The sequence below is a fragment of the Amphiura filiformis genome, chromosome 11 (genome assembly GCF_039555335.1).
Source record: "Amphiura filiformis chromosome 11, Afil_fr2py, whole genome shotgun sequence".
Classification (NCBI taxonomy): domain Eukaryota; kingdom Metazoa; phylum Echinodermata; class Ophiuroidea; order Amphilepidida; family Amphiuridae; genus Amphiura; species Amphiura filiformis.
In genome coordinates this window covers 67259670-67285355 of record NC_092638.1, presented here as the reverse complement: position 1 = coordinate 67285355, position 25686 = coordinate 67259670, and the positions used below count along the sequence as shown (strand labels likewise).

The following is a 25686-nucleotide window of genomic DNA, read 5'->3' as shown; positions in this document are numbered from 1 at the left end:
GCTGCCTGTAATTTCTTCAGCAGTAATTTACGCATAACGCATCGTGTTCGGTAATCCATAAAACATGAATGTTTCACTTTTTCAGTACACTGATTGTAGTATCATTAAAAGAATCGTGACACAAGTGACAATATTTTAATTTTATTCAGATTTCAGAATTCCATCAAATAACGGTCTACTAAGCCTAAATTGTATTTATTTTATAATAAAGTATCTGTTTCTTTCAATCGTGATTGTGTGGAAAGAATGTACCGGGAGAATGTATTACCGCAATGCGCTAAATATGAAAACCTTTATGGGCTGGATTTGATGAAATCGGCGGTTTTTTTTATTAATTTATATTTACTACAAGACGATATTTAAAAAAATCAGATATTTTAAAATGAATCAAGAATAGGGAATGTCACAAACAAGTTATTTAATTTGTTATTCGATCATGTTTATTCAGTCCATGACATGAACGGTATACGGTAGCAGCAATCATTTGCGCATGGAATTGACCCCAGCGCGAAATTCAAACTCAATTACCCAGTTATACCCAGCCAGTTATGACTAATTTTGTCAAAAATGTACGGAACATTTTCGTGTTGACAATAATTCTATTATTTCTAATATATATAGAAGGAATCAGCAACTTGAAGATTCCTCTCATTTCAAGCTCATTATTGTGAAAATCAGACTTGCCGGGCAGCTTGCAAAGTACAGGAAGCAAGTCTCGTTTACATGTTTCCGAGTAGGATCACGTGACGGCGAACCCTGAGCTTACGTCACGAGCATTCTCAAGGTCAAAGACGATTGATTTGGGTGCTTTTCGGGCGCATTAAAAACGACCAAAAATTCATTCATTTTTTTAATTTTTCAGCTTTATTGGCCATCAAAAAAATCGGAAAAAATTATTTTTAATATCCTGATATCATAAGCTTTCCATTGATATATAATTTTATTTTCAATGAGGTTCACCTTTAATGGGTAATTGATTTCAACATTTCAAGTGTATTTAAACCAATTACATATATACCAACTTTTATACCAAGCAATATTTTTTTCTTTTCAACAGAGAATATCAATCCAACGTAAACTAATGGCAAAGGGAAACCGCCCTGTTGATGTTGTTAAAGTTTTCCTCTGTGGGGATCCATCTGCTGGTAAAACCACAATTAAAAACACCCTTACCAAGGTGTGTTATTATGATTTGATTTATTATTTCATATATTTTCAAATATAATAAGAGCTTCTGTTAAGTTATTTATGCAGACGAAATAGACAATGGAATGCAAGTTATAGAATCAATTTATGTTGGTAGAGTTTAAAACTATACACACAACTAAAATTGTTCACTTACGTGAGCTTTCGACACGATAACTCTGTGTCTTTTTCAAACTGATGGAATTGGGTTATTGATCTTTGTTGTCACATGACAAGCTGGCGATGTCATGTGACAGATGAGATCAGGTTCGAAATTTTTTGTTTGAGAAATTTAAGAAGCTTTCATGACAACCTTGATTTTTTTCCACTTACAGAAACTGTCCATAGTTACACAAATCAAAGGCATTTTAGACAGTGCACAGAGGGTAAGATATTGTCATCTATAATTAATTACTGAGTTTAGCAAATTGGTGAGGCTAAAAACTTTTTACATTATTTTGGAAAACGGACTTTTGCGATGCGAAGAACAAGGTCGTGCGCACTTCAATAGAACGTCGAATTTGTCAAGATAAGCATATTCAGTGTTCAAAGGGTGACTGTTTTTATAGAGAACCTATTGTCAACAGGAACAGATGGTTAAGAAAATAAAATGGATGACTTTTCAGCAATGCAGGTGCAAGTCTGGTAAGGCAAAGGCCTACATTTATTCAACTATTGAAGGCCTACATTTACCCAACTAAGGAATTGTGTATTTAATTATAAACCCTGCTCAGACCCTGGGTCCAAGAGGGTTTGTCTGATATTTGGTCACTCATACAGGAGTAGCTGACAGGTAATCTGTGTCTGAAAAACAGCGGCTTTTTTCGACGGGAATAAGCAAACTATGATGCAATTTTATCAGTTTCGCCGTCGAGCAATGATTAAAGGAGGAAAGAGGAAAAGTGATCCCGCCCGGGAATCTGTGTCTGTGCAAAATGTTTAGGCCTATGTTGAACGAAAGTGTCCTACAAAATTGTAAATTTATTTTGATTGTTCTGAGACTGCACTTCAAATTGCCATGCATCAGGTGAAATTGCACCGCAACTTTCAATACTTTTAAATTAACTCAAACACTGAAGTTGCACCTGACCTTTTCAATTATAATTCTAAATGACAATATCCTCTCACCTCACTAATCACATTAAATAGAACATTAAAAAGAATTATACAAAATACCAGTACTGCAAAAGACAGTGACCGCGAAAGACGGTGACCGCGAAAGACAGGTGACTGCTAGTACTAATAAATGATATAATGCCATGTCATGTGTCCAATAGTATCAAACAGTATAGCCTATGCAATACTTCAGTCATATCATAGTCATCTAACATTTGTGATGTACCCTGTATAATCCTATGTCATGAGAAGTGTGAGACAAGGGGAAGTTACCTTTATAATCATGCAATAGTTTGTTTATTAAGATTTTTGTGGAAAACCCATATGATAGCAATAACAACATCATTTTCAGGACTATTTATGTCAAGCGGAAAACCCCTAGAGATTTTAAAACGAAATGACATGATGGGAAAGACCCACAGGAAGTGATGTAAGGTGAAATGTTAATGTCTATTATTAGAACATTGGGAAAATCCAAGATTTGCTACAAAACATCATGTTTACAATAATTCTAGGCAGACCTGTATCAATATGATTATAATGTGAATGAATGTAAGAGAGCAATGTCAACCAGTGAAAATCAGGATACTCAAAGAGTATTACTGAGTGTGGCTATGGAGATCATGAGGTTTCCTACAGTGCTATTTAAAACAGCCTCTGAGCGATGAAGATGGATGGATGTTTTCACCGACAAGCTGGAAGTATGGTTATTTCAAAGCTACGAAAATGGACCAAAGTAAGACATAGGGTCTTCTGCGGATTGTGTTGGACTTTATTGAAAAAAAAAAAAACTTGGTTAAATTTTATGATTGCCAAATCCATAAAATACTCACTAATTTTAGACTTTCGCCATCTCGGCTGATGGCTTCTTCAGAAATGACCATTGGGATCCACTTTTCCCGCGGTTTTGGCCGCTGCTTCCGGTGATTTTCTCATCTCTCGGAGGCTTGGTTCTTATAAGTGGATCGTATACATGGTCTAGAGAGTAGCTGCCGATGTCCCTGTTGACTGTTTTGTCCCCCCCGCCTTCTAATCCAAATCGCTTCTCTGATGAGTCTTGTTTGCTGGTTCCCGTCTTTTTCAAGTAGCTTAGGCTCCTCCCAATTGATGACATGGTTCTCAATTGCAATGTGGTCGGTTATGGCAGATTTGTTTAATTCCGAAGTTGATACAGTTCTATTTTTTCTGGTGTATTTTCTGTTTGCGACTTTTTCCGCATCTTTCTGGTGCTCTTTTAGTCTAACTCCGAAAGGACGACCTGTCTCACCAATGTACGACTTGTCGCACCCTTTGCAGCCTATCTCGTAGACCACCCCACTAGTCTTGATGGTATCCACTTTGTCCTTTGGGTGTACTAAAGGTCTTTTGAGTGTGTTGTGTGGTTTCATGGCTACTGATATTTTGTGCTTGCGAAATATTCTCTGCAGTTTTTCTGATAACCCTTCCACATATGGAATTACCACCATTCCTTTCGTTTCAGCCTCCTGTGTGGTGTTCTTCTGTTCTCCTTTGCTCTTTTCCAACTCCGCTTTGCCTTCAACCTGTTGTTTTTGCCTTGTCGAATGCCCACTTTGGATATCCACAATTGGTGACTGCCTTTTCGATTCTACTTTCTTCTTCCTTCTTATCTTCGTCCTCCATCACGATGGAATGCATTCTGTCAAGTAATGTTCTGATGACGCCTATTTTTTGATGAAGTGGGTGTTGTGAATCGAAATTCAAGTACTGGTCGGTATGTGTTTTCTTTCTATATACCAGAAGCTTAACTGTTCCATCTTCCTTTCTCACAATCAGTGTGTCCAGGAACGGGATCTTGCCATCGCACTCTTCCTCATAGGTAAACTTGATGTTTCCTGTCGTGTCTACCGTGTTTAGGTGCTCAGTTAGTTGTTCTGTAGTGTCTTTCTTTATAATTTCCAGGACATCATCGACGTAACGACGCACAGTGGGCCACGGCGGAATCAAAGTGTGCCAAAATTCAAAATAGGTGAAAGTGGAATTTCTAATTTTTTTCAGTCGTTTAAGAAAGAAAACATTCTGAAGTATATTGTTTGGCCCATAATTTATGTTTCGATGGATTCCATAAGTGTCGTTCAGTCATGAATTTGACCCAAAAGTGTAATATTTTCTCTTAAAATGGTAAAAGTGTGAATTTTGAAAACAACTAATGTAACGTTAGTAAATGAGAAACTGTTGTCTTGCAACTGTGCATATGTCATACCTAATAGTAGTCAAACCAAATCATTAAAGTCAAAATATAAATAATTGTATTAATCAGGAGAAATGAGGGGGCTAATTTGGTGAAATACGGTAAAAATGTGCATTTTTGGGAAAAAATAGAAATTTAGTTTGGATTCCTGTCGATTCCTGTACAAAGATTAATTTTATCATTTGCAGACAAGTCTTAGAACTATGTTGATGGCAATTTTGTTTGCAAATATTTGCCAGCCTGCATTCCAGGTTTCATCCAATGTACCCTATTTGCTCACTTATCAGCTGATTTTGATGGATAGCGTACGGGTTTATCGTGTCATGTGCATAGCGCCCTCATATTGCTTACATACCCTGGGGAATTTGCGGTTTTCACTACAACTATGCCCTAAGATCATTGATCAAGATAATTGAAGCAAAATAATATCATCATTATCAAGAACATTATTTATGCTGCTTAAATCCATCATACCATGTATGTATGTATGCTTTACGCATTAACCATAGAATTGAACTTCCAGATAGCATTTAAATAGGCCTATACATTCAATGTGAAAACTCTTTGCTAAAACACACACAGTTTGGATTAGTTTTGTGACTTTTTTAATCATGATAATGATATCATAAAACAATTTGATGAAAGTAGCTCGATATCACAGTTTTATGAAAAACCCTGAGCTTTGTGCTGTTATTAAGGACATGTGATAAAGTTGTGGTCGTTTCTTTTTTAAATTATGAATATCAGGGAATTAGAGTAGGCCTATTCTGACCTCATTAGCCTTTTGATTGAATCGTACATTCATGTATTATACATGCACATTTTTGTTCTGCTTTGAACATTCATATAAATTATATAATTTATGAAAGAAATTCAAGACACAAAAACCCCGTGGTCTGCCAATTTTAAACGTAACATCTAGATTTGGTATAACGTCTACTTAAAAAAAATCTAATTCACATTTCAGTATTGGGCATAGCGAACGACAAAATTACATGCCCTAACTGTATCATCGCTGATCATTTGTTTATACTGCAGAATTACAAATTGAATCATATTAGCCTACATCATTTTAGTGTCGTTTGTGATGGTGTTGAGGGTTAATAAGTTGTAATATCTGGGGTGGGGGTCTCCCATTGACGTATGTGCTTGCCTTTTGGGGTGCCTTTTCGCCAATTTTGGTAAAGCGATGGATGGGTTTTTACCACAGACGAAAGCGCCCAGTATCATTGTGTATTTTGAGAAACATATTGATAAAAGCACCCAATTTGGGCAAAATTTGTTGCATTTTCAAGGAAATTGGTATATTGATGGGTTGCAAAATAGGGCCAAAATTACGTTTAAAGACAATGGCGACGTTTTGAAGTCCGGCAGGAAGAATGGCATACAAATTTTGGAAGAGAAATCAACCCCCAACATTTATTTAGTTTGGCTGGTTGTTTGTTTCCTTATATGTGACCGTACAGCACGAATGAGCCGTAAATGTCCTCAATTGCATTCTGAGTTACAGTGTAAAATGGGCATGAAGGTCGCATTCATAGGTACCTCAATTTGGTGCTACGTGTACCTCATTTAATGAGATACACGTAGCACCAAATTGAAATACCTATGAATATGACCTTCATGCCCATTTTACACTGTAACTCAGAATACAATTGAGGACATTTACGGCTCATTCGTGCTGTACGGTCACATATTAAGGGTGGGTATGAGCGTTTGAACAGTATTTATTGTGGGACATTTGAGCACATCAGACCTATCGAATTGCATTCTGAATACGAAGAATGTCCTTCTGATATCAAATAATTTTGATTTTTGAAATTCGCAATGTAATACACATTTTATGGCAAATCATTAAAATTGATATTTTTGATATTTAACAGTACTCAAAGTTAACTTTATAAATCTGATGATTACTTAAAGTGTATGTAGGTGGGATGAAAAGCCGACGATCAATATATGGATATTTTTTTCCAAAAACACCAAACAAAATTAGGTCTTTTTGGGAAAAAATCCATATCTTCAATATGAAAGGTCAACATTTTCAATTGACCGTCGGCTTTTCCTCCCAGCTACATACACTTTAAGAATATATCATTAGATTTATATAATTTACTTCGAGGACTGTTATATATCAAAATTTGAAAAATATCAAATTTTTATAATTTGTCATAAAATTTGTATTATATTGTGATTTTCAAAAATGAAAATTATTTGATATCAGAAGACATGCTTCGTATTCAGAATGCAATTCGATAGGTCTGAGGTGCTCTCATGTCCCACAAAAATACTGTCGAAACTCAATAAACGCTCATTCTAGATCCCTTAAACAATTAAAATGTCAACGTTTTATTGATGTCATACGTACTAGAAAATGCCATTTTTAAGTCTAACATGCAAAGTCCAATTAAATTACCTTTATCAATTTCATTGTACCAGTCTTCAGTAATATTAATTAGAGCAGAACATGTAGAGTGAGATGGTCTGAAACCTGATTGATTAATATTGATTAGTCCATTATCATTTAAATAATTGTAAAATTGATCAAAAACTGCCTTTTCTGCGATCTTAGATATAACAACAAGAATTGAATTTGGCCTATAATTACTGGGGTCACTTGGATCCCCTGTCTTATACACAGGAATAACTTTAGCTCTTTTCCAGCAAGTGGGAAACTTACAGGTTGTGAAAGAATGATTAATTAGGTGAGTAATAATTGGTGTAATAATAGCAGCAGATAATTTCAACAATTTACATGGTATGTTGTGCAAACCAGTGGCTTTGTCATCAGATAACATTGTTAAGTGATTGAATACATACTCATAATTTACTTGGACAAAGTCAAATGAAGGACCATCAGTATTGTCTAGATTCTTGTATATGTTGTCCCAAAAATTATTATCATCTATTTCACTGGCAAGTTTTGGACCTATTTCTGAGAAGAATTTATTTAATTCATCTGCTTTATCTTTAGAATCAGTCACAGGACCATTTTTTGAATCAATGATGGGTATTTTAGTATCCTTATTTTTACTAGATGGAACAACATGTCTAAGATGCTGCCATGTCTTTTTAATGTCATTTTATGTTTATTGAAACCTTGTTTTAAAAACTCTTTCTTTCTATCCTTTATGGCTTTATTAGTATTATTTCTATTTTTAAAAAAAAGCAGCGCCAGGAGATAAATGTTTGGAGAAAGCAGCACCATTTTTGTGTGAGGATACGCAAGGATATTTATAAGTGCAAGTGTACAAAGGACTTCGCCGATTTTCGCAGGACAAGTGAATAAGGATATATATATTAGCCGTCCAGAACATTGCAAGAACTTTATAATCACCAACAAGAAGACTGCTGGCTAAGTACTGAGTAGTTAGAATAAAACTGTAATTGTGTGATTATATTGTGTATGCAATTGTTGTTATAATTACCAATCATATTTAACTTTCAATTAAAGACTTAGATTTTGTTAGCTTAATCAAACAGTGTATTTGTGTTGTGCATTCGTGTGAGTTCGGATAAAAGGTGATTTTGGCCTTGAGTCCAGTACGACTCGTAACACATTACTGCTTCCCTTCTTAAATGTGATGTTTTGATAGCATGACTATGTGCCCTTGCATATGTGTGGGCGTTGGGGTGTATGGGTGGAGGTCTAGCGTTTGTAATCACTTTCAAACGGGGACGTAGAGTAAGTGTGATAGATTTTAACCGGGAACCAAGGACAACAACGGCATGAGATCACATCACTTTATTATCAATATACACGGTGCAAGCTGATTCAAAAAGAAGTAAACTCATGTTTGAGGGGCTGTAACCATAGGCGTAGATCCCGGGGATAAATTCCCCCTCCCAATATTTGGCCAGGGGGATAGTCCATACAATCACCCTCCCCCCTGTTGACACCTGTATGTGGGTTTCTGACCAAATTAATCTCATATTTGGCCATTTTAGCCCCAAAATAGCAATAATTTTGCGCTTTGCGCGAATTTATTCCACTTGTGCATTATATTTCATCAGTTTAGCTTCAATGTGGCAAAAATTTCGCGCGCTTCCCGCGCATTTACACAATAAACTTATTCTGTCGCCAAAGGGTGCTGGCTTCACTATACTCCTCAATCTCCCATCCCCCAATGTAAAAAAGAAATCTACGCCACTGGCTGTAACTACAGATCTATGCGGAATCCGCAGTAAATGAAAATATCTTGGAAAAGAACAATTCTAAATGTCTCAAATAAGACAAGAATTGTTGTAATTCACAGCAAACCCAAGTTATATTTATTTAAATAAAACCGCCCATTTTTGTAGGCCTACCTACATGACCTAGGGTATTGATTGGTAAGGAATAAGGATATGACACCTCTGGATTATTTCTTATGGGGTTCCAGGTATATTATCAAGGCCAACAGCCAAGTCGTGAAGCATTAAAGGAACACTCCGGCAATCACAACATTATGCCTTATATGTTAGAAACACAATTATCAAGCACGAATCACATGGTTTTGTTTAAAACAAACTCATGACCATAAAAACGAATAAAAACAGCCGGCTCTCAACCCGCGATATTCAAAATTCCCGTGCCGAAATTGCCTGTGGCAATGACTTCATAGTTATTGTGCTCAATTGTCGTCAGACTTCATTGTGCAATGACGTCTCAGGTGTAGACTAAATCCTTCAGTCTTTCAACAACTACGCACGGTCATCGGGTTGTGATGTTGCTTGATAATTATTTTTCTAACATAGGCATAATGTTGTGATTGTCGGAGTGTTCTTTAAAGGCAGCGCATACAGAACGCAGTAACATGCCTTCGCCTCACGAGGAGCACAATCAATCACAGGAGGGAAAGGGCAAGGAGCTTTATAACTAAAAATCAGGTACAGTAATATCCACAATAGGTATATACATTCCAAGCGGAATCATCCTTTTTCAGCAATCGCTGAAACCTATATATGCAGTTCCGGGCGATCTGTAAAAAAGAGCGTGAGTTTAAATGACTATGAACTCGGGTCACCGAAACAAATGTTTATACCGTAAAAACTCGATAGTTAGTATATGTGCTTACTATCGAGCGCTTTTGAAAACAAGAAATTGTACCAAAGACCCGCGCTTTATCAACTTGGCTAATGAAGTTAAGACACACATTTGCCGGTTTACTTGTTCGTATTATAACTATGTGCATCGATTTTTTGCTCAAAACCCTTTACACTTTTGTGGCGGGGCTCTTCATGTTTACATGTTTTAAAAGCGCTCGATAGTAAGGACATATGCTAACTATCGAGTTTATACGGTATTGGTGTCAGACCTTTTATAATGATACAATAATTAGCCCGCCAATAATGTCTTGAATTTTAGCCTTTATTTGTTAAACTGCGATTTTTACTTTTGAGAAATTAATAAATTTATCGAAAAACTTGTCGGAAAACGCTATACTTTATTGCTCCCATTCCTTTACGTGTTAGACTATCGTGCCCTGGAAAAAAAATAACCCCCTATTTATAATTTTACATTTCAAACAGGAAGACGACGACGATGACTACGAATACGAACGTACACCAGGAATTGACGTCAGCAAAAAAACGGTGGAAGGTGCAGGATCATTTATCTTCTGGGACTGCGCTGGGCAGCTGGAATATTTTGTCACTCATGGCATGTTTATGGGCTCGGCGCAGTCCATATTCGTCGTGATGTACGATATTCCGGAATTGCTAGCTGGCAATATGGTAATATAGTGGTAGATCATGAGTAGTAATATAGCCTTTAGGGCCTACTTAATATTCATGAGGTCCAAGGTCAAAGGTCAACCGGAAGTGGTCAAAGGTCAACCGGAAATACCGCCATTTTGAAAGGTCAACGGAAGTGCCGCCATTTTGAAAATTCAAAAATAATTCCAAAAAAATTTCAAAAAAAAAAAAAATCAAAACAAAAATTTCAAAAAAAAATTTCACAAACAAAATTTCAAAAAAATTTTTGGCAAAAAATTTTCACAAAAAAAGGTTTTCCCCCAAAACAAAAACAAAAATACAAAAAAATTTCAAAACGTGAATTTTTTCCTAATTTAAAACGTATCTACCGTTCTATGGAACGTGTCGGGGAAATGACTCAGGGAAATGAGTCAATGAGCTGTGGAAATGAGTCGATGAGCATGTCAATGAGTAAAATGAGCAGGGAATGAGCAACAAAATGAGTCAATGGGTAGGATTAAGAACAAACGAGTATTTACTAGTCAAGTGATATAGAACCGAATAAACCGGTTAGAACCGGTTCTCCTCTCTCCTCCCACCACCACCAAATATACAAAAAAAAATGCACAAATGCGTCACGTTTAAAATCGGTGTTTCTAGGAAAAAAAAAAAAACCCTGAGGATAATTTTGGGTCAAAGGTCACTACCAGGTCAAAGTTCACTTTTTAAAAAATTTTGTAATTTTTTTTTTGGGGGGGAAACATTTTTTTGTGAAAATTTTTTGCCAAAAATTTTTTTTGCAATTTCTTTTGTGAATTTTTTTTTTGAATTTTTTTTGCAATTTTCTTTTGAATTTTTTTTTAATTTTCAAAATGGCGGTATTTCTGGTTGACCTTTCAAAATGGCGGCATTTCCGGTTGACCTTTCAAAATGGCGGCACTTCCGGTTGACCTTTCAAACTGGCGGTATTTCCGGTTGACCTTTGACCACTTCCGGTTGACCTTTGACATTGGTTGACCTTTGACCTCATGAATATTAAGTAGGCCCTAAAGGCTATATTACTACTATCATGTTCTTCATGATATATAAAAGAAAAGTATTTTGATATTTAACTACAATCCCGGTCATAATTGTTCGAACACTTTAAGGGGGCGCAGCACTAATTCAGCGCCCCATAGGATAACGTGTGATTTCGGCCTACTTCAAGTGCCATTTCTGGCGTCCCTGCAATACTTGGCAAAATAAATTTGGTATCAAATTAAAGCTCTGTTTCTCCAGATTCCAAAACTTTTGTCGGCATATATCGATGACCATTGACTTTTTTCGCTAATTTGCGGTGCAAAAAAAAAGAGCTAAAAATATACTAAACTCACCACTCACATTTCAAAATCGGGTTTTCTCTTAATCCGCCACAGAGAATTGCTTTTGAGATCAATTGTCCAGTTTTTATCTGCATGTTATCATTAAAGACACTTGTCGAATTCATATGAGCCGATATTGAGTGATTTAAAGTGAACATGTCGGTAGATATGGTCCCTACAATCTCATATTCACTATGGACTATATTAGCCGAATTTCGTTCTTACATAAAATGCGGAGTGATTTAGTGTTGCGCCCTCTTATAAGGTGTTAAAAGTTTTCAAAATCCACATTTATTACTCATTAAGTAAACTAGAGACAATTTGAAGCTCAACACCGAAGATTTCATGTCTCTGCGACATTCCGTTCAAGAGAAATGATGTTTTAAAGATCAGTGCCGAAATGCCGAAAATCGAATATTTCGACTTTTCCTCCAATATGCGAAAGTTTATACAAAACTCTCAAAATTAGTGACAGACGACAATTTGAGCACGTCTTTGAACCAAGATTAATTTCTTTTCTAGATTATCAGTGTTGCCATTTTCTTTTGGAAATCATTTATTACTGAGTCTCAAGTATAAATACCCCCCGTTCCAGTGGTAACAATTTCGATCTTTTTGCGTAGGCCTACTGAATATTCAGCAAAACGGCTTCATGCAGATTAACAATGTCTTTTAACCTTAAAATCCATTTATGAGCCTTTTTGAGGATTTTTGGACGCATTTCTAGACTTTGAAGGCGCCTACTCGGCCAATAAAATGTTTTTTCCAATAATTTTCATGAGGATGACTTTTTGTAATCTTTGTTTATCATCATGATGGAAATAGAACACATTTTGTGAAGCGCGTCTCTTATTTTGCGCGAAGAATGAAAAAGGAACGCGTTCATAATGACGGCCGTTACAAGGTGTTAAAAGTTTTCAAAATCCACATTTATTACTCATTAAGTAAACTAGAGACAATTTGAAGCTCAACACCGAAGATTTCATGTCTCTGCGACATTCCGTTCAAGAGAAATGATGTTTTAAAGATCAGTGCCGAAATGCCGAAAATCGAATATTTCGACTTTTCCTCCAATATGCGAAAGTTTATACAAAACTCTCAAAATTAGTGACAGACGACAATTTGAGCACGTCTTTGAACCAAGATTAATTTCTTTTCTAGATTATCAGTGTTGCCATTTTCTTTTGGAAATCATTTATTACTGAGTCTCAAGTATAAATACCCCCCCCGTTCCAGTGGTCACAATTTCGATCTTTTTGCGTAGGCCTACTGAATATTCAGCAAAACGGCTTCATGCAGATTAACAATGTCTTTTAACCTTAAAATCCATTTATGAGCCTTTTTGAGGATTTTTGGACGCATTTCTAGACTTTGAAGGCGCCTACTCGGCCAATAAAATGTTTTTTTCCAATAATTTTCATGAGGATGACTTTTTGTAATCTTTGTTTATCATCATGATGGAAATAGAACACATTTTGTGAAGCGCGTCTCTTATTTTGCGCGAAGAATGAAAAAGGAACGCGTTCATAATGACGGCCGTTACAAGGGGGCGCAGCACTAATTCAGCGCCCCATAGGATAACGTGTGATTTCGGCCTACTTCAAGTGCCATTTCTGGCGTCCCTGCAATACTTGGCAAAATAAATTTGGTATCAAATTAAAGCTCTGTTTCTCCAGATTCCAAAACTTTTGTCGGCATATATCGATGACCATTGACTTTTTTCGCTAATTTGCGGTGCAAAAAAACAGAGCTAAATATATACTAAACTCACCACTCACATTTCAAAATCGGGTTTTCTCTTAATCCGCCACAGAGAATTGCTTTTGAGATCAATTGTCCAGTTTTTATCTGCATGTTATCATTAAAGACACTTGTCGAATTCATATGAGCCGATATTGAGTGATTTAAAGTGAACATGTCGGTAGATATGGTCCCTACAATCTCATATTCACTATGGACTATATTAGCCGAATTTCGTTCTTACATAAAATGCGGAGTGATTTAGTGTTGCGCCCTAGGTGTTAAAAGTTTTCAAAATCCACATTTATTACTCATTAAGTAAACTAGAGACAATTTGAAGCTCAACACCGAAGATTTCATGTCTCTGCGACATTCCGTTCAAGAGAAATGATGTTTTAAAGATCGGTGCCGAAATGCCGAAAATCGAATATTTCGACTTTTCCTCCAATATGCGAAAGTTTATACAAAACTCTCAAAATTAGTGACAGACGACAATTTGAGCACGTCTTTGAACCAAGATTAATTTCTTTTCTAGATTATCAGTGTTGCCATTTTCTTTTGGAAATCATTTATTACTGAGTCTCAAGTATAAATACCCCCCCGTTCCAGTGGTAACAATTTCGATCTTTTTGCGTAGGCCTACTGAATATTCAGCAAAACGGCTTCATGCAGATTAACAATGTCTTTTAACCTTAAAATCCATTTATGAGCCTTTTTTTGATTTTTTGACGCATTTCTAGACTTTGAAGGCGCCTACTCGGCCAATAAAATGTTTTTTTTCCAATAATTTTCATGAGGATGACTTTTTGTAATCTTTGTTTATCATCATGATGGAAATAGAACACATTTTGTGAAGCGCGTCTCTTATTTTGCGCGAAGAATGAAAAAGGAACGCGTTCATAATGACGGTCGTTACAAGGGGGCGCAGCACTAATTCAGCGCCCCATAGGATAACATGTGATTTCGGCCTACTTCAAGTGCCATTTCTGGCGTCCCTGCAATACTTGGCAAAATAAATTTGGTATCAAATTAAAGCTCTGTTTCTCCAGATTCCAAAACTTTTGTCGGCATATATCGATGACCATTGACTTTTTTCGCTAATTTGCGGTGCAAAAAAAAAGAGCTAAAAATATACTAAACTCACCACTCACATTTCAAAATCGGGTTTTCTTAATCCGCCACAGAGAATTGCTTTTGAGATCAATTGTCCAGTTTTTATCTGCATGTTATCATTAAAGACACTTGTCGAATTCATATGAGCCGATATTGAGTGATTTAAAGTGAACATGTCGGTAGATATGGTCCCTACAATCTCATATTCACTATGGACTATATTAGCCGAATTTCGTTCTTACATAAAATGCGGAGTGATTTAGTGTTGCGCCCTCTTAACATGAGTACTTCAATTAATCCCCCCCCCCCTTCCCCAGATCAATGTTGGTATATAGTTGTTTTTTGTTTTTGGTCATGCATCCCTAGAGACATCCAACATTGATTGGTGGGGAAGGGGAGGGTTGTAGCAGAGGGCTGACAGTAAATTTCGCTGATCCCTCCTGTTCTTTTCTATGTCGATTTAACACACGATACTGGGCTGATAACATGGACCATTGACCCTTTTCAAATATTAGGGGAATGTATACTCCAGTTTCCCCTACCCACCCGGTTTTCATGACACGTGTAGGTGGTACTTTTTTTAACTAAAAAAACTCATTTAAAACTGAAGGCCTAATTGTTTTGGGACAAGTACTGCTCATGGTGCACATTGCAGTTTCTGAGATCACCGATCTTGCTTAGTAGGTTGGATTAGTAATTGATTTGACCAGGCAACATTATATACAACATGATGAACATATTGATTGTCTTCAACCATCTCCAGCATCAGAGGACAAATTGTCCTTTACAATAAAGATCGTACCGCTCTAGTAACATACTGCTACCAAAGTAACATCCATATTAGAAACATTCCTTTGAATCAACTGTGACTCATTAACCATTTATCCACTTAACACATGTTCAAGGTTTCATCCATGCCTTTCGTGGGGAACCAAACATCCAGGACATATCCTGGAACGGCAAAGTGATGCATACGCAAAATCGCTGTTCTGAATCGCTGTTGGTACCATTCCATCGGCCCTGCTAAAATTGAGAACATTAAAAATGATCAATCTTTGGAAATGTATATTATAGAAGTTAAAGCCATATTATAACATTTCTGTAAAAATAGATTGGTACTTATTTTCCATAAAATGTTATAAAAATAGCTTTTACAGTCAGATATGTCCCCTTTTAATCTTGAGCCGAACAAGTGAGGTAAAGCATAGAAAATTGGAATTTACTACTAGCGCCCATGCATGTTACTCCCGCGGTTGTAATACGTTACGATCCTCGGGGTGTGTGTGTGTGTGTATCCCGCACGCCGTGTACGTACTGTGCATACGTGTTCGACTAATATTTCCATCGTAATAATAAAACGCCGGTTCCATCGTTTTATTCAAAATCTCGGATTTTGACATAACTATAGCACCAAAAGTCTTGCATAGTATTTTTAGTACATTACAATCGTGTAAAAACCAGAATTTAAAAAAAATTTGAGGGCGTTCTCCTCAGCAAATGTTATAATATGGCTTTAATGTGCAATATTTTATTTACAATACTTTTATGTCCTAAAACAAATCATATAGCCATGAAAACTGGTATTTACAGCTACAGGGTGAGTCAAAAAAACTGCAATAGAGTAAAGAATCAATATTTATGTAAGAACCAAGTCGAACTTCCCCAATATGGAAAAATTTTATAAATGCTACTCAATGGCCACCTTCTGTGAAAATATGAAGTTGATCGCGACTACCGTTTAATTTTTATGAGTCCTTTTGTTGCGATACACAATTTCGTTATTTGTCCACGAGGTATCATGTATTTTGAATGAGAACACACAGTGCACGTTAAAGACAACAGATCTGAAACTGACTTTAACTTAAATAAGGTTGATTTTTGCGTTATTTTAATTTCTTTTTCTGTTTAAACAAACTTTCTAACCTCACTCGACTCCAACTCCAGTTTTCTTAATCCCAATATGTCCAACTTACTGGATATTTTGAAATTCACTCCACTTCAATTTGTGCGCATTTCATTTTGACATTTGAAAAACCCGCCTACAAATTTGTATCTTTTTAATAGAGAATAAACATCTTTAAAGTAAAGGTAAAATGAAAATAACAACAATTCTATTACCTCCACGACCCATTATTCAAAATCGCGCACTGTGATTTGTTGAAACGCGTCACGTGAGAGCCCATTATTCTGCAATAATGGGTCAAGCGCCGTAACACATTCTACGCACAGCATTACGCTTGGTTATGCGTGCAATATTTCCGCGATACGCGCTGTCACTTACGCGTACGCGCTCCACCTTGAAGTAAACAACTTGAAATATTTGTGCCAAAAAATGATATTTTCTCTTTAAATCGCACTATTTTCTGGTAACAGCTTACGGTAAATGCTAATTCCTTGTTTTTTTCACACCAGGTCACTGATGGATATACCATATATAAAATGTTTTAAAACCTAAAATGTTCAACTCGGTTCTTAAATAAAAATGGATTCTTTTCTCTATTACACTTTTTTGACTCACCCTGTATTTGGCTTTATGACAATGCCCAACCGCTGCACATAAAGTTGTATGCGGGGTCGAGTAGGCCTACGCATTCAAATAATGATAAACCATATAGCACATAATCATTAATTTTGGGTTTTTTATGCAGAAATTGCTCATCTTCCTATGGATATGGACTGTAAACTTTGCATATAAGCTATAAATAGTCATTTTCTGTCATATTTAAATTTGCAGATCTTTTTTTTTTTTTTTTTTGTCTTTGTACATTTTGTCAAATTTTGCTCAGCCTTGAAGCCATCTCCGATTTGGAAAAAAAATCTGGCTACTCCATTGACAATTCAACTTTACGGGATGCATACCAACTTGGAAATACTATACGTATAACCGACTTACCATTTAAAAAATGTTTAATTTATTTCCAAAACTTCCTTTTTATTGACTTTTTGACACGTTGGTATCTATACTTTCCATATTAATGTTTTATAACACCTTTTATAAATAGCTTACTATCTATGTGTTTCAGTCCACAAGGAAATTCTGGCTGCCGTTTATCAAAGCCACCAGGGAGCCAAACGAACCGTCTAAAATTATTCTTGTCGGAACACATCTGGACAAGATCCAGGACAAGAGAAGTGGTAAGAAGTTCGAATTAAAATGGATTATGATAAACCTTACGACAAAACATTTTTATTTCACACGAACAGCATAAATATTTACTTTTGTTACGCCTTGTCGCCGTTGTTGGGTAAAGTGTTACGATATCATGATATTAAAGATATTTCATGAGCACAACATCAGATAAATTATTTTACTTTATGAAGATCAACTGGTGACAATAATTATTCTTGGGTATTCAATAACTTTCGCAGCATTACAAGCAGCCAAGAAACTATTGAGGCAGTCACAGGACATGTTTTCTAGTAGTTTGACGATTGATGATGAATTGATCTTGGTGGACGCGAGAGACAAGACCTGTGGCGGAATGGAACAATTAAAATCTGCTCTAAAAAAACGAGGTCAAGAAATCATTGTAAGTTTGACATAAATTTTCTTTTTGGGACAGGAAGAGACTAATGTTGGTTTCATACTATCATGCTTGTCGCTGAGTGGCGCGACGCACGCGCATTGCAAACAAGTGGACACGATCAAGGCTTGTCAAGCACGTCGGTTGTCATCGCCAATTGGGGTTATCCTCGGTTGGGGTAAATGCGAGTGGGATGTGTATGGGGTGTGTTTGTGTGTGTAAGAGAAATACTACGCGGTTGAAAAATCAAGATCGGTGGAGTAAGCTCAGTAAACAATCTAGAAAATTCATTTACTCGTGTACGTTTCAGCAAACACTATTGCCTTTGTCAACACTTTTAAGTCAATTAAAATTGATGATGCGTGATTGCTATTGCCAACCGACGCTAGATATATCTCCAGCGCAGGTCTTGGTGTTGCCAGTTGATATTCTGTCTGGGTATTTTCTTGATCCCAGTTTTAGAAACTTGTTTGCTGAAATGTACGCATGTAATTTCATTTTCTGGATCAGATCCAACGAAATTTGTTTAGTGACAAACACTACATGTAACTCACAGCTGTGACCAAAACCAAAATATATAATTTCTTGTGTAATGCTGGTTGCAGCCTTATATAATTTCCAGTGAGATAATATAATAATTTGTGTGACTTCATTTGCTGATATCTATTTAGTTGTGGTCGTGTCATTAATTTCCAGGGGAAAGAAAAGCTGCCAAAACTTTGTGACAAGATGCAAAAGCTAATAAAGCCATGGCGTAAGGAACAGGTCCCAGTAATCGACTGGAATACATATAGGAAGAGAGTAAAAAAAAGTTATGAAGGAATGGACGAGGACACGCTGTGTGCAGTCACAACCTATATGCATAATATGGGGGATGTAAGTATTATTGTAGCTTAGTCAGGGACTGGGAAACTGATTACTACCCGCAAGCTACCAACAGGTGTAGGTGTATTATACACCTACACCTGTAATAGCATGGTAAAAAATGAGCGAGATGGTTTGCGCGCCTTTGCTAATTGTAGCTATTTGCTAATTGTAGTCCAATTGATGGCATCATTTTGTACATTATATTGGACTCTTATGTTGACTTAATATATATAAATTGTTTAAGTTTGATTTAATTATGTCGTATTTTTTCTTTTACAGGTTTACTGGGCAAAATTTGAGGGAAAACCTGATCAGATAATACTGAATACTCAATGGTTTACAACTGAAATCATCGGCATGGCTTTCGCAGGTGATCAATTTGCTGGTCAGTTGAAGACCTTGCTACCAAACCAGTCATTCTATTCACTAGCTGAACTTAGAGAGTTCTTCACAGACAAAATGAATACCACGCAGCTTCTAGATCTACTCAAACATATGGATCTCGTCCATGAAACGGAAGATGGAAGCTACCTTCTGCCAGGCAAGCTACCATTGAGCGGTAAAGAAGTAACATGGAATGCTCGGGAAATCCACGCGGTGAAAGGCATCAGCATCACATGCGCTGAAGAGATTGATATATTCAATCCAAGCGTGTTTCCGTGCATCCAGAAGAAGCTTCTGGACGAGCGAAAAGGATCTACTGTTGTATCTCGCACGGCCGTAAGGTGTACACTCGACGCAATGGACATTTTTGTTCAACTTGCAAAGCACAAAGAAGCAATTAATGTGGCTGTCATGTGTCAAGACGAAAGGTCGGTAGCAGCTGCACACACCGGTCTTCAACAAACCATCGAATTAATAGAAGCTGAGGTTTATTACAAATCTGTTGGAACCAATCTGCAAAAATGTTATATCAGTCACGCCGCCCTTCGCCAAAGTGAAAATCTTGAAGCTGTTTGGAGCTTTACAGAAGAAAGCCTTATAGCAGCCGAGGAAGCAGATGGTTTTGTAAGAAAGGATGCAAGTACCAGGCCTGAGAATATCGCTGATATCTTTATTCAAGGATATGACGCTACCATCTTAAGAATGGTGGGCCCCAAATGTCGCTACGCGTGGCTTCCAGTGGATGCAGCGAAGAGGTGTTTTAATCGCTTAGATGTCGTCCATAAATGGAGAGAAGACTACCGAAGCGTTGCCAGATTACTAGGCATCCCAGACTTTGAAATGGCGCAGATACTCGATCAAAGTAAAAGTCAGTGTCAATCTGTGACTATCAACCTCATCAAGGAATGGTGTGAGAAGAAAAAGAAGAAGATGACAGTTGGAATGTTGAGGACATTGGTGAGTCGTCTAAGTCTGGAAGATAATTCTGATGCATTGAAAGCCATTGACGAAGTGATTGAGGCTTATCCAGGAAAGGTAAGTAATACTTTCCATTCAAGCAATACGTTCCATTCAAGATTCTCCGCAATGCTAAAGTGAGAACAAAAAATACAGCGAAGGAAATCTTATTGTAAGCTATCTCCACACTGATTCAATCTTTTCCTTCGGATTTCATTCTTTCCTTTCAGAATATCAGGAGTGTTGACGAATCAGAAGTAGCAATTGACTTTGGTTAGTATAATAGATTTCATACTGTATATAGATATTTACACACTTCTATCTTTTTATTTCATCTCGTTGGACAAGTAAACTATGTTTGAAATACGATTTGATAAAAAAAATCTTGACAAACAATGAATTTACTTACAAGGGTAATATTACGTTATAGTGCAATACTTTGAATAGATTGGCTTCCTTATATTTCATTCTTCTATGTATCCTGCTCTAGGCATTTCAGACTACCTAGTGACATGGAGACGAGTTCTTAAACGTAATTGGGGCATCCTAGTGGCTGACGTAGATCCCAGCAATCTGACTTCACATCTTTTGTGTCTACCATTGAGAGATCGCAAACTCATGGAAAACACCGAGTCAAAAGATGTTAAACAGCGAATGGAGAATGTTGAGATGCTACTGCTATTTCTACTTCAAAGAGAAGAAGAAGACTGGCCAGCTGATCTCTTGACTGGTTTGAAAGAGACAGATCAAGCCCCTCTCGCTCAAACATTGCAGAATTCGTACCAGATTGTTGACATAGAAGAACGGAGGAATAGGGAAGAAAGAAAAAAGAAAAACCGACAAATGTCTACAATGGAATATGAGACATCAGAGGTGATTTTTACCTACGTTTTAGAGATTCTCCCTGAAGTTTACATAATTATACTTTCTCATATTTGGTGTGTGAGGTGCGTGGGATGTGGATGGTGTGTGCATGTGTGTGTGGTGTAATAGTCAGCGGCTCCAGGGATTTTGCCTCCAGTCCCCAAAACCACGACGATCATGACTTTGTAAAGAGATCTCATCCAAAGTAGTACGTATAATGCTGCATGAGGTTTGCACTCAAAGTTAACTATTTCAGAATATGTTTAATCAAAATATTTGTGTATATGGCAAAAACTCTATATAAGCGAAAGCGGGCTTTTAGTACATGCAATATTTAAAGTGTAATGAAAAATTCCTTCGCCATCAGCATTTGCGAACTGGGGGCTTGTCAACTAATGACAATTCCTTTAAGTAGCAAATAATGTGGCACTTTGTAAATTGTGCGCTGGATGCTTAAATGATCTCGGGAACGAAACTCTACATTATATTTTAGCATCAATATTACAAAGTATTGTTTTTCATTATTTGATTAAAACAGATTCTAGGAACAGCAGCGAGGACTACAAGGAAAATGACAGGAGGTACAGCAGCAGAAGGTGACATGTTGGCAACAACAAGAGGAAGAGCAGCAGCAGGAGCCACGTCGGCAATCGAAACAGGACCACCGGTTGTTTTATCAGCAACATCAACAGGTGCAACGGCAGCAAGCGGAGTCACATCACCAAGAATAGCTACTGCAGCACAAGGAGCTACGTTGACAACAACAACGCGAGCAACGGCAACAGTGGGAGCCACGTCGGCAACATCAACAGGTGCAACGGCATCAGTAGGAGCAACATCAGCAATAGTAGCTACACCATCACAAGGAGCTACATTGACAGCAACAACGGGAGCAACGGCAACAGTAGGAGCCACGTCGATAACATCAACAGGTGCAACGGCAGCAGTAGGAACATCATCAGCAATAGTATCTACGCCACCACAAGGAGCTACATTGACAACAACGGGAGCAACGGCAACAGTGGGAGCCACGTCGGTAACATCAACAGTTGCAACGGCAGCAGGAGGAACCACACCAGTAACAGGAGCTACCGCAGCAAAAGGAGCTACATTGACATCAAAGGAGCAACGGCAACAATAGGGGCCACGTCGGTAACATCAATAGGTGCGACGGCAGCAGGACGAACCACATCAGCAACAGGAGCTACGGTAGCACAAGGAGCTACATTGACAACAACGGGAGCAACGGCAACAGTGGGAGCCACGTCGGCAATATCAACAGTTGCAACGGCAGCAGGAGGAGCCACATTGGCAAAAGCAACAGGAGCTACGACAGCAAAAGGTACCAAATATCGTTATTCGGCAGAGTGACGAATGCGCATACATTTATGTGCATTACTTTTATGTTCTAAACAATTAAGCCATGAAAACGTTTATTTACAGAAATCCAAAAAATGGATACAGATATGGACTGTGATCTTGACATATAGGTTATAAATAATAATTTCTTGTCATATGAAACAAATCTGGTGGAAATCGTTTCTAAGATTTGAAAGCAGAAAACACAATCTTGGTCAATATTTGTGTGCATAATTTTCTTGGATTTTCCAGTTTCTCTAAGTAGTAGCATAAATAATAATTACTTGACGACCAAGTAAAATCAATACAATGTTAAAGTGATATGTTTGGCTTATACTATTTTTTAAATTGTATAACTGTTTTTACAACATGTATGTCCCTTTAATCCATTATGTCTCTTTCCTGTTTCAGATGTCCTTAGACCTGACAGCGCAAATTACGTAAAGGCGTGTGAAGCCATTCACGCTCTGTGCTACCAAAGTCTTGATACTATTCAAGAAAGTGTGAAAACATGGCACAAGACCATGAAGACTCAACAGCATCCAATGAAACCATGCCTTGGGACAGCCAAATGCCTACCAAACAAGAAACCAACACCAAAATCGGGAGCGTGCAAACCTTGCATTGATTGGACCAATGTTGTAGAAACCATGTGCTTTCCACCTGGAAAAGGCGGGGTCCAGTGGAGGAATGTGAATGTGCCGTTATTCCACGAATACCCTGTGGAAGTAGCCAAGGGTTTCATTTTCATTATACCCCATGGTCAGGTCTGTACGGCGTTTAATCATTTTGACATCGGAGGCATTCTGAAGCTGATGATGGCGTTTGGGAATTATCACAACAGGGACCAAGCGTGTTATGAAAAATTACAGAAGGTAGTCTTTTAAGTCTGTGTCAATTAAGAATTAAGATAAACATTACATTAAGAACATTAACGATTTTAAATTGTTCAAACAGTCTGTCAAACTGATTTTAGCTGATCAAGTGTCCATTTGATTTTTAGAGTTTGAGCTGGTCTCACATAACTGCTTTTTACGTCCTTCGTGCATTCGTTGTCTCTCAGAGGATGATTTAAGGAAGCCCCATCATGCACTGTAAAAGTGTTATCACTAGTGTTTCAACTGCCACTTTACTTTTCAAATCCCATTGAACTCTGTGAAAGAGATGTTGTTTTAGAATTGCCTGTGTGTCATTATTACGTGGTCGATTTCAGATCTAAAGTGATGTATGCATGAAGGATAATTCACGCCTTCTGTAGATAACATAAATTGTGAAATCGACCAACTTTTAGAAGGTGTTTTTATTGTAAATATATCTGTCCAAATTCAAATTTAACCATGCACGTGCGTATGCAGTGGGCGGGCAGTGGTGTCATGTTCACTCACACAGCTGTGCTAACCGCAAGACTTGCTGGGAAGTGCTTTTAAGAATCATCCTCTGGTTGTCTCTATTCTTGGATTCTGGGAAGTGCTTTTAAAAATCATCCTCTGGTTGTCTCTATTCTTGGATTCGTTGTCTCTATTCTTGTTTTTGTATGGCATTTTGTCCTATGTTTTCTCTTGCTTGTAAAGGACCCGAATGGAATTACGCTTTTTCCAAGGCTTTTTTGGCTTTTCTTGGTACTTGAGTTAATTTGTAATTTCGTTATACTTCATGTTCTGCAATTTTAATGTGGTAACTATAGTGTAGTTTGTATTTTCTATGTGATTCTTAAAGTACCAAATAAAATAAAATAAAATCGGGATCCCTTGAACTGAAGACTTAACTTACTATATCAACAAACAAACAAAATCTGTTTTCTGTAATCTAAGTATCCATTTGGGTACTAGTATATCAATGTTATTTAATAAATTAAATATTTGCATTTGGGAATAATGTACTTTTCTCAAATTGTTAGATACTGGATATCCGTAACAATCTGTCCCATAAGAAAGTGAAGGACAACATGTGCATCTCGGACCAGGAACTTAATACATGCTTCGATGCTATAGAGAATCTCGTCGTATCGTTAAGGGTTCACCAACCACATCTAAAGGCAGATGCTATCACATCATGCCTTAAAAATGTAAGACCATTTAAATTATGCACTTGTAAACGCATCCCAAAACGAAAGTATCAAGTTTGATTTTGGTCCATAAGTCAAAGATGGGGTCTTAAAAAAGATCTACCAAAACTAAGTTATAGATGACTTCATTCCGCTCAGTTTGATACCTCATTAGTCCAAATCGATGTAGAATTGATGACACAATGGCCTTTTAAATGCAATCACCTCAAGTTAAAAGGTTGCAGTAATACCCTATTTTTGGGATGCATTTATTTTCTTCTAATGTGTTGTTGTACCTGTCATTGCATTTATTTATGTCAAAACACTAGGAGCAGGGGCACAGTTCTTAAACCCCAATACATTTGTACATTCATTGAATGACCTTTGAAAATTTGGGTACAAAAACTCATACTCTGCAACTTGAGGTCAAATTTTGCACTATGATTATGTAATTGAGATTATTAGACTATGCCATTGGGATGAGGCTAATTGTGGTCCATAGTGTAAGCGATGAGCTAATCATTTCCACTGTTTATGTTTACTTGCTTGGTTTATTGTTATTAACGAGATTTAATGAGTACGTTTTACAAAGGTGATGTTGTTACTGCCCTCTTTACAACATAACTCAAGAACCGCAGCACCTATAGGCCTGTGATATTTGAATTCTTCTTCACTCTCGCTATGAAATGATCAATGCAATGTTGGCCAAAGCTCACTACTATTCGCCAGATGCCGTGAACTACCAAATTGCAACAGTTTAAAAATAGTTAGATTAGGTTATAAATCTTTGCAACTGGACTTTTTGTTGACTACAGTATCACGTCATATCTCCGACTCATCATCAGGCCTAGTGATGTGAATTGGCTCTGTGTTATTGTGTTAAAAATAGTTACTAACCTTAAAAAAGTGCAAAGTATTCGACCACAAATTATTGACAAAACAAGCAATAATCAGATAATTGTTTTCCCCTTTGTGACCTTTTATGCTCAGAACTCAACAAACAATCTAAGACCACTATACGGGGTGTACAACAAGTAATATTTATGCGTCTCACTTTGTAACCTCTGGTATAACAATGGCCCCATTTTGGTATAAAAATTTCGTTTTTGTGTTAAAATTTCGGATAAATCTGGGCCTTAGGTATAAAATGGGTAATATTTTCTTGGGGAAATTATGTTAAAATTTCGCATAAATCTAGGTCTTAGATATAAAATGGGTAATATTTTCTTGGGGAAATGGTGTTAAAATTTTGCATAAATCTGGGCCGTATGCACCAGAACCAAATTG

At 37.1% G+C, this 25686-nt stretch overlaps 1 protein-coding gene across 1 annotated transcript; it reads left to right on the top strand.

Moving 5' to 3' along the window:
• Positions 1 to 1081: 1081 nt before the first annotated feature.
• LOC140163880 (death-associated protein kinase dapk-1-like) lies at positions 1082 to 22245 on the top strand. Its single transcript, XM_072187195.1, has 10 exons — positions 1082 to 1177; positions 1521 to 1571; positions 10022 to 10225; positions 17424 to 17535; positions 17770 to 17930; positions 18621 to 18800; positions 19071 to 20210; positions 20363 to 20405; positions 20623 to 21005; positions 21535 to 22245. Exons 1-10 carry the CDS (start codon positions 1082 to 1084, stop codon positions 22135 to 22137), a joined length of 2973 nt encoding a protein of 990 aa, XP_072043296.1. The 3' UTR covers positions 22138 to 22245.
• Positions 22246 to 25686: the final 3441 nt, after the last annotated feature.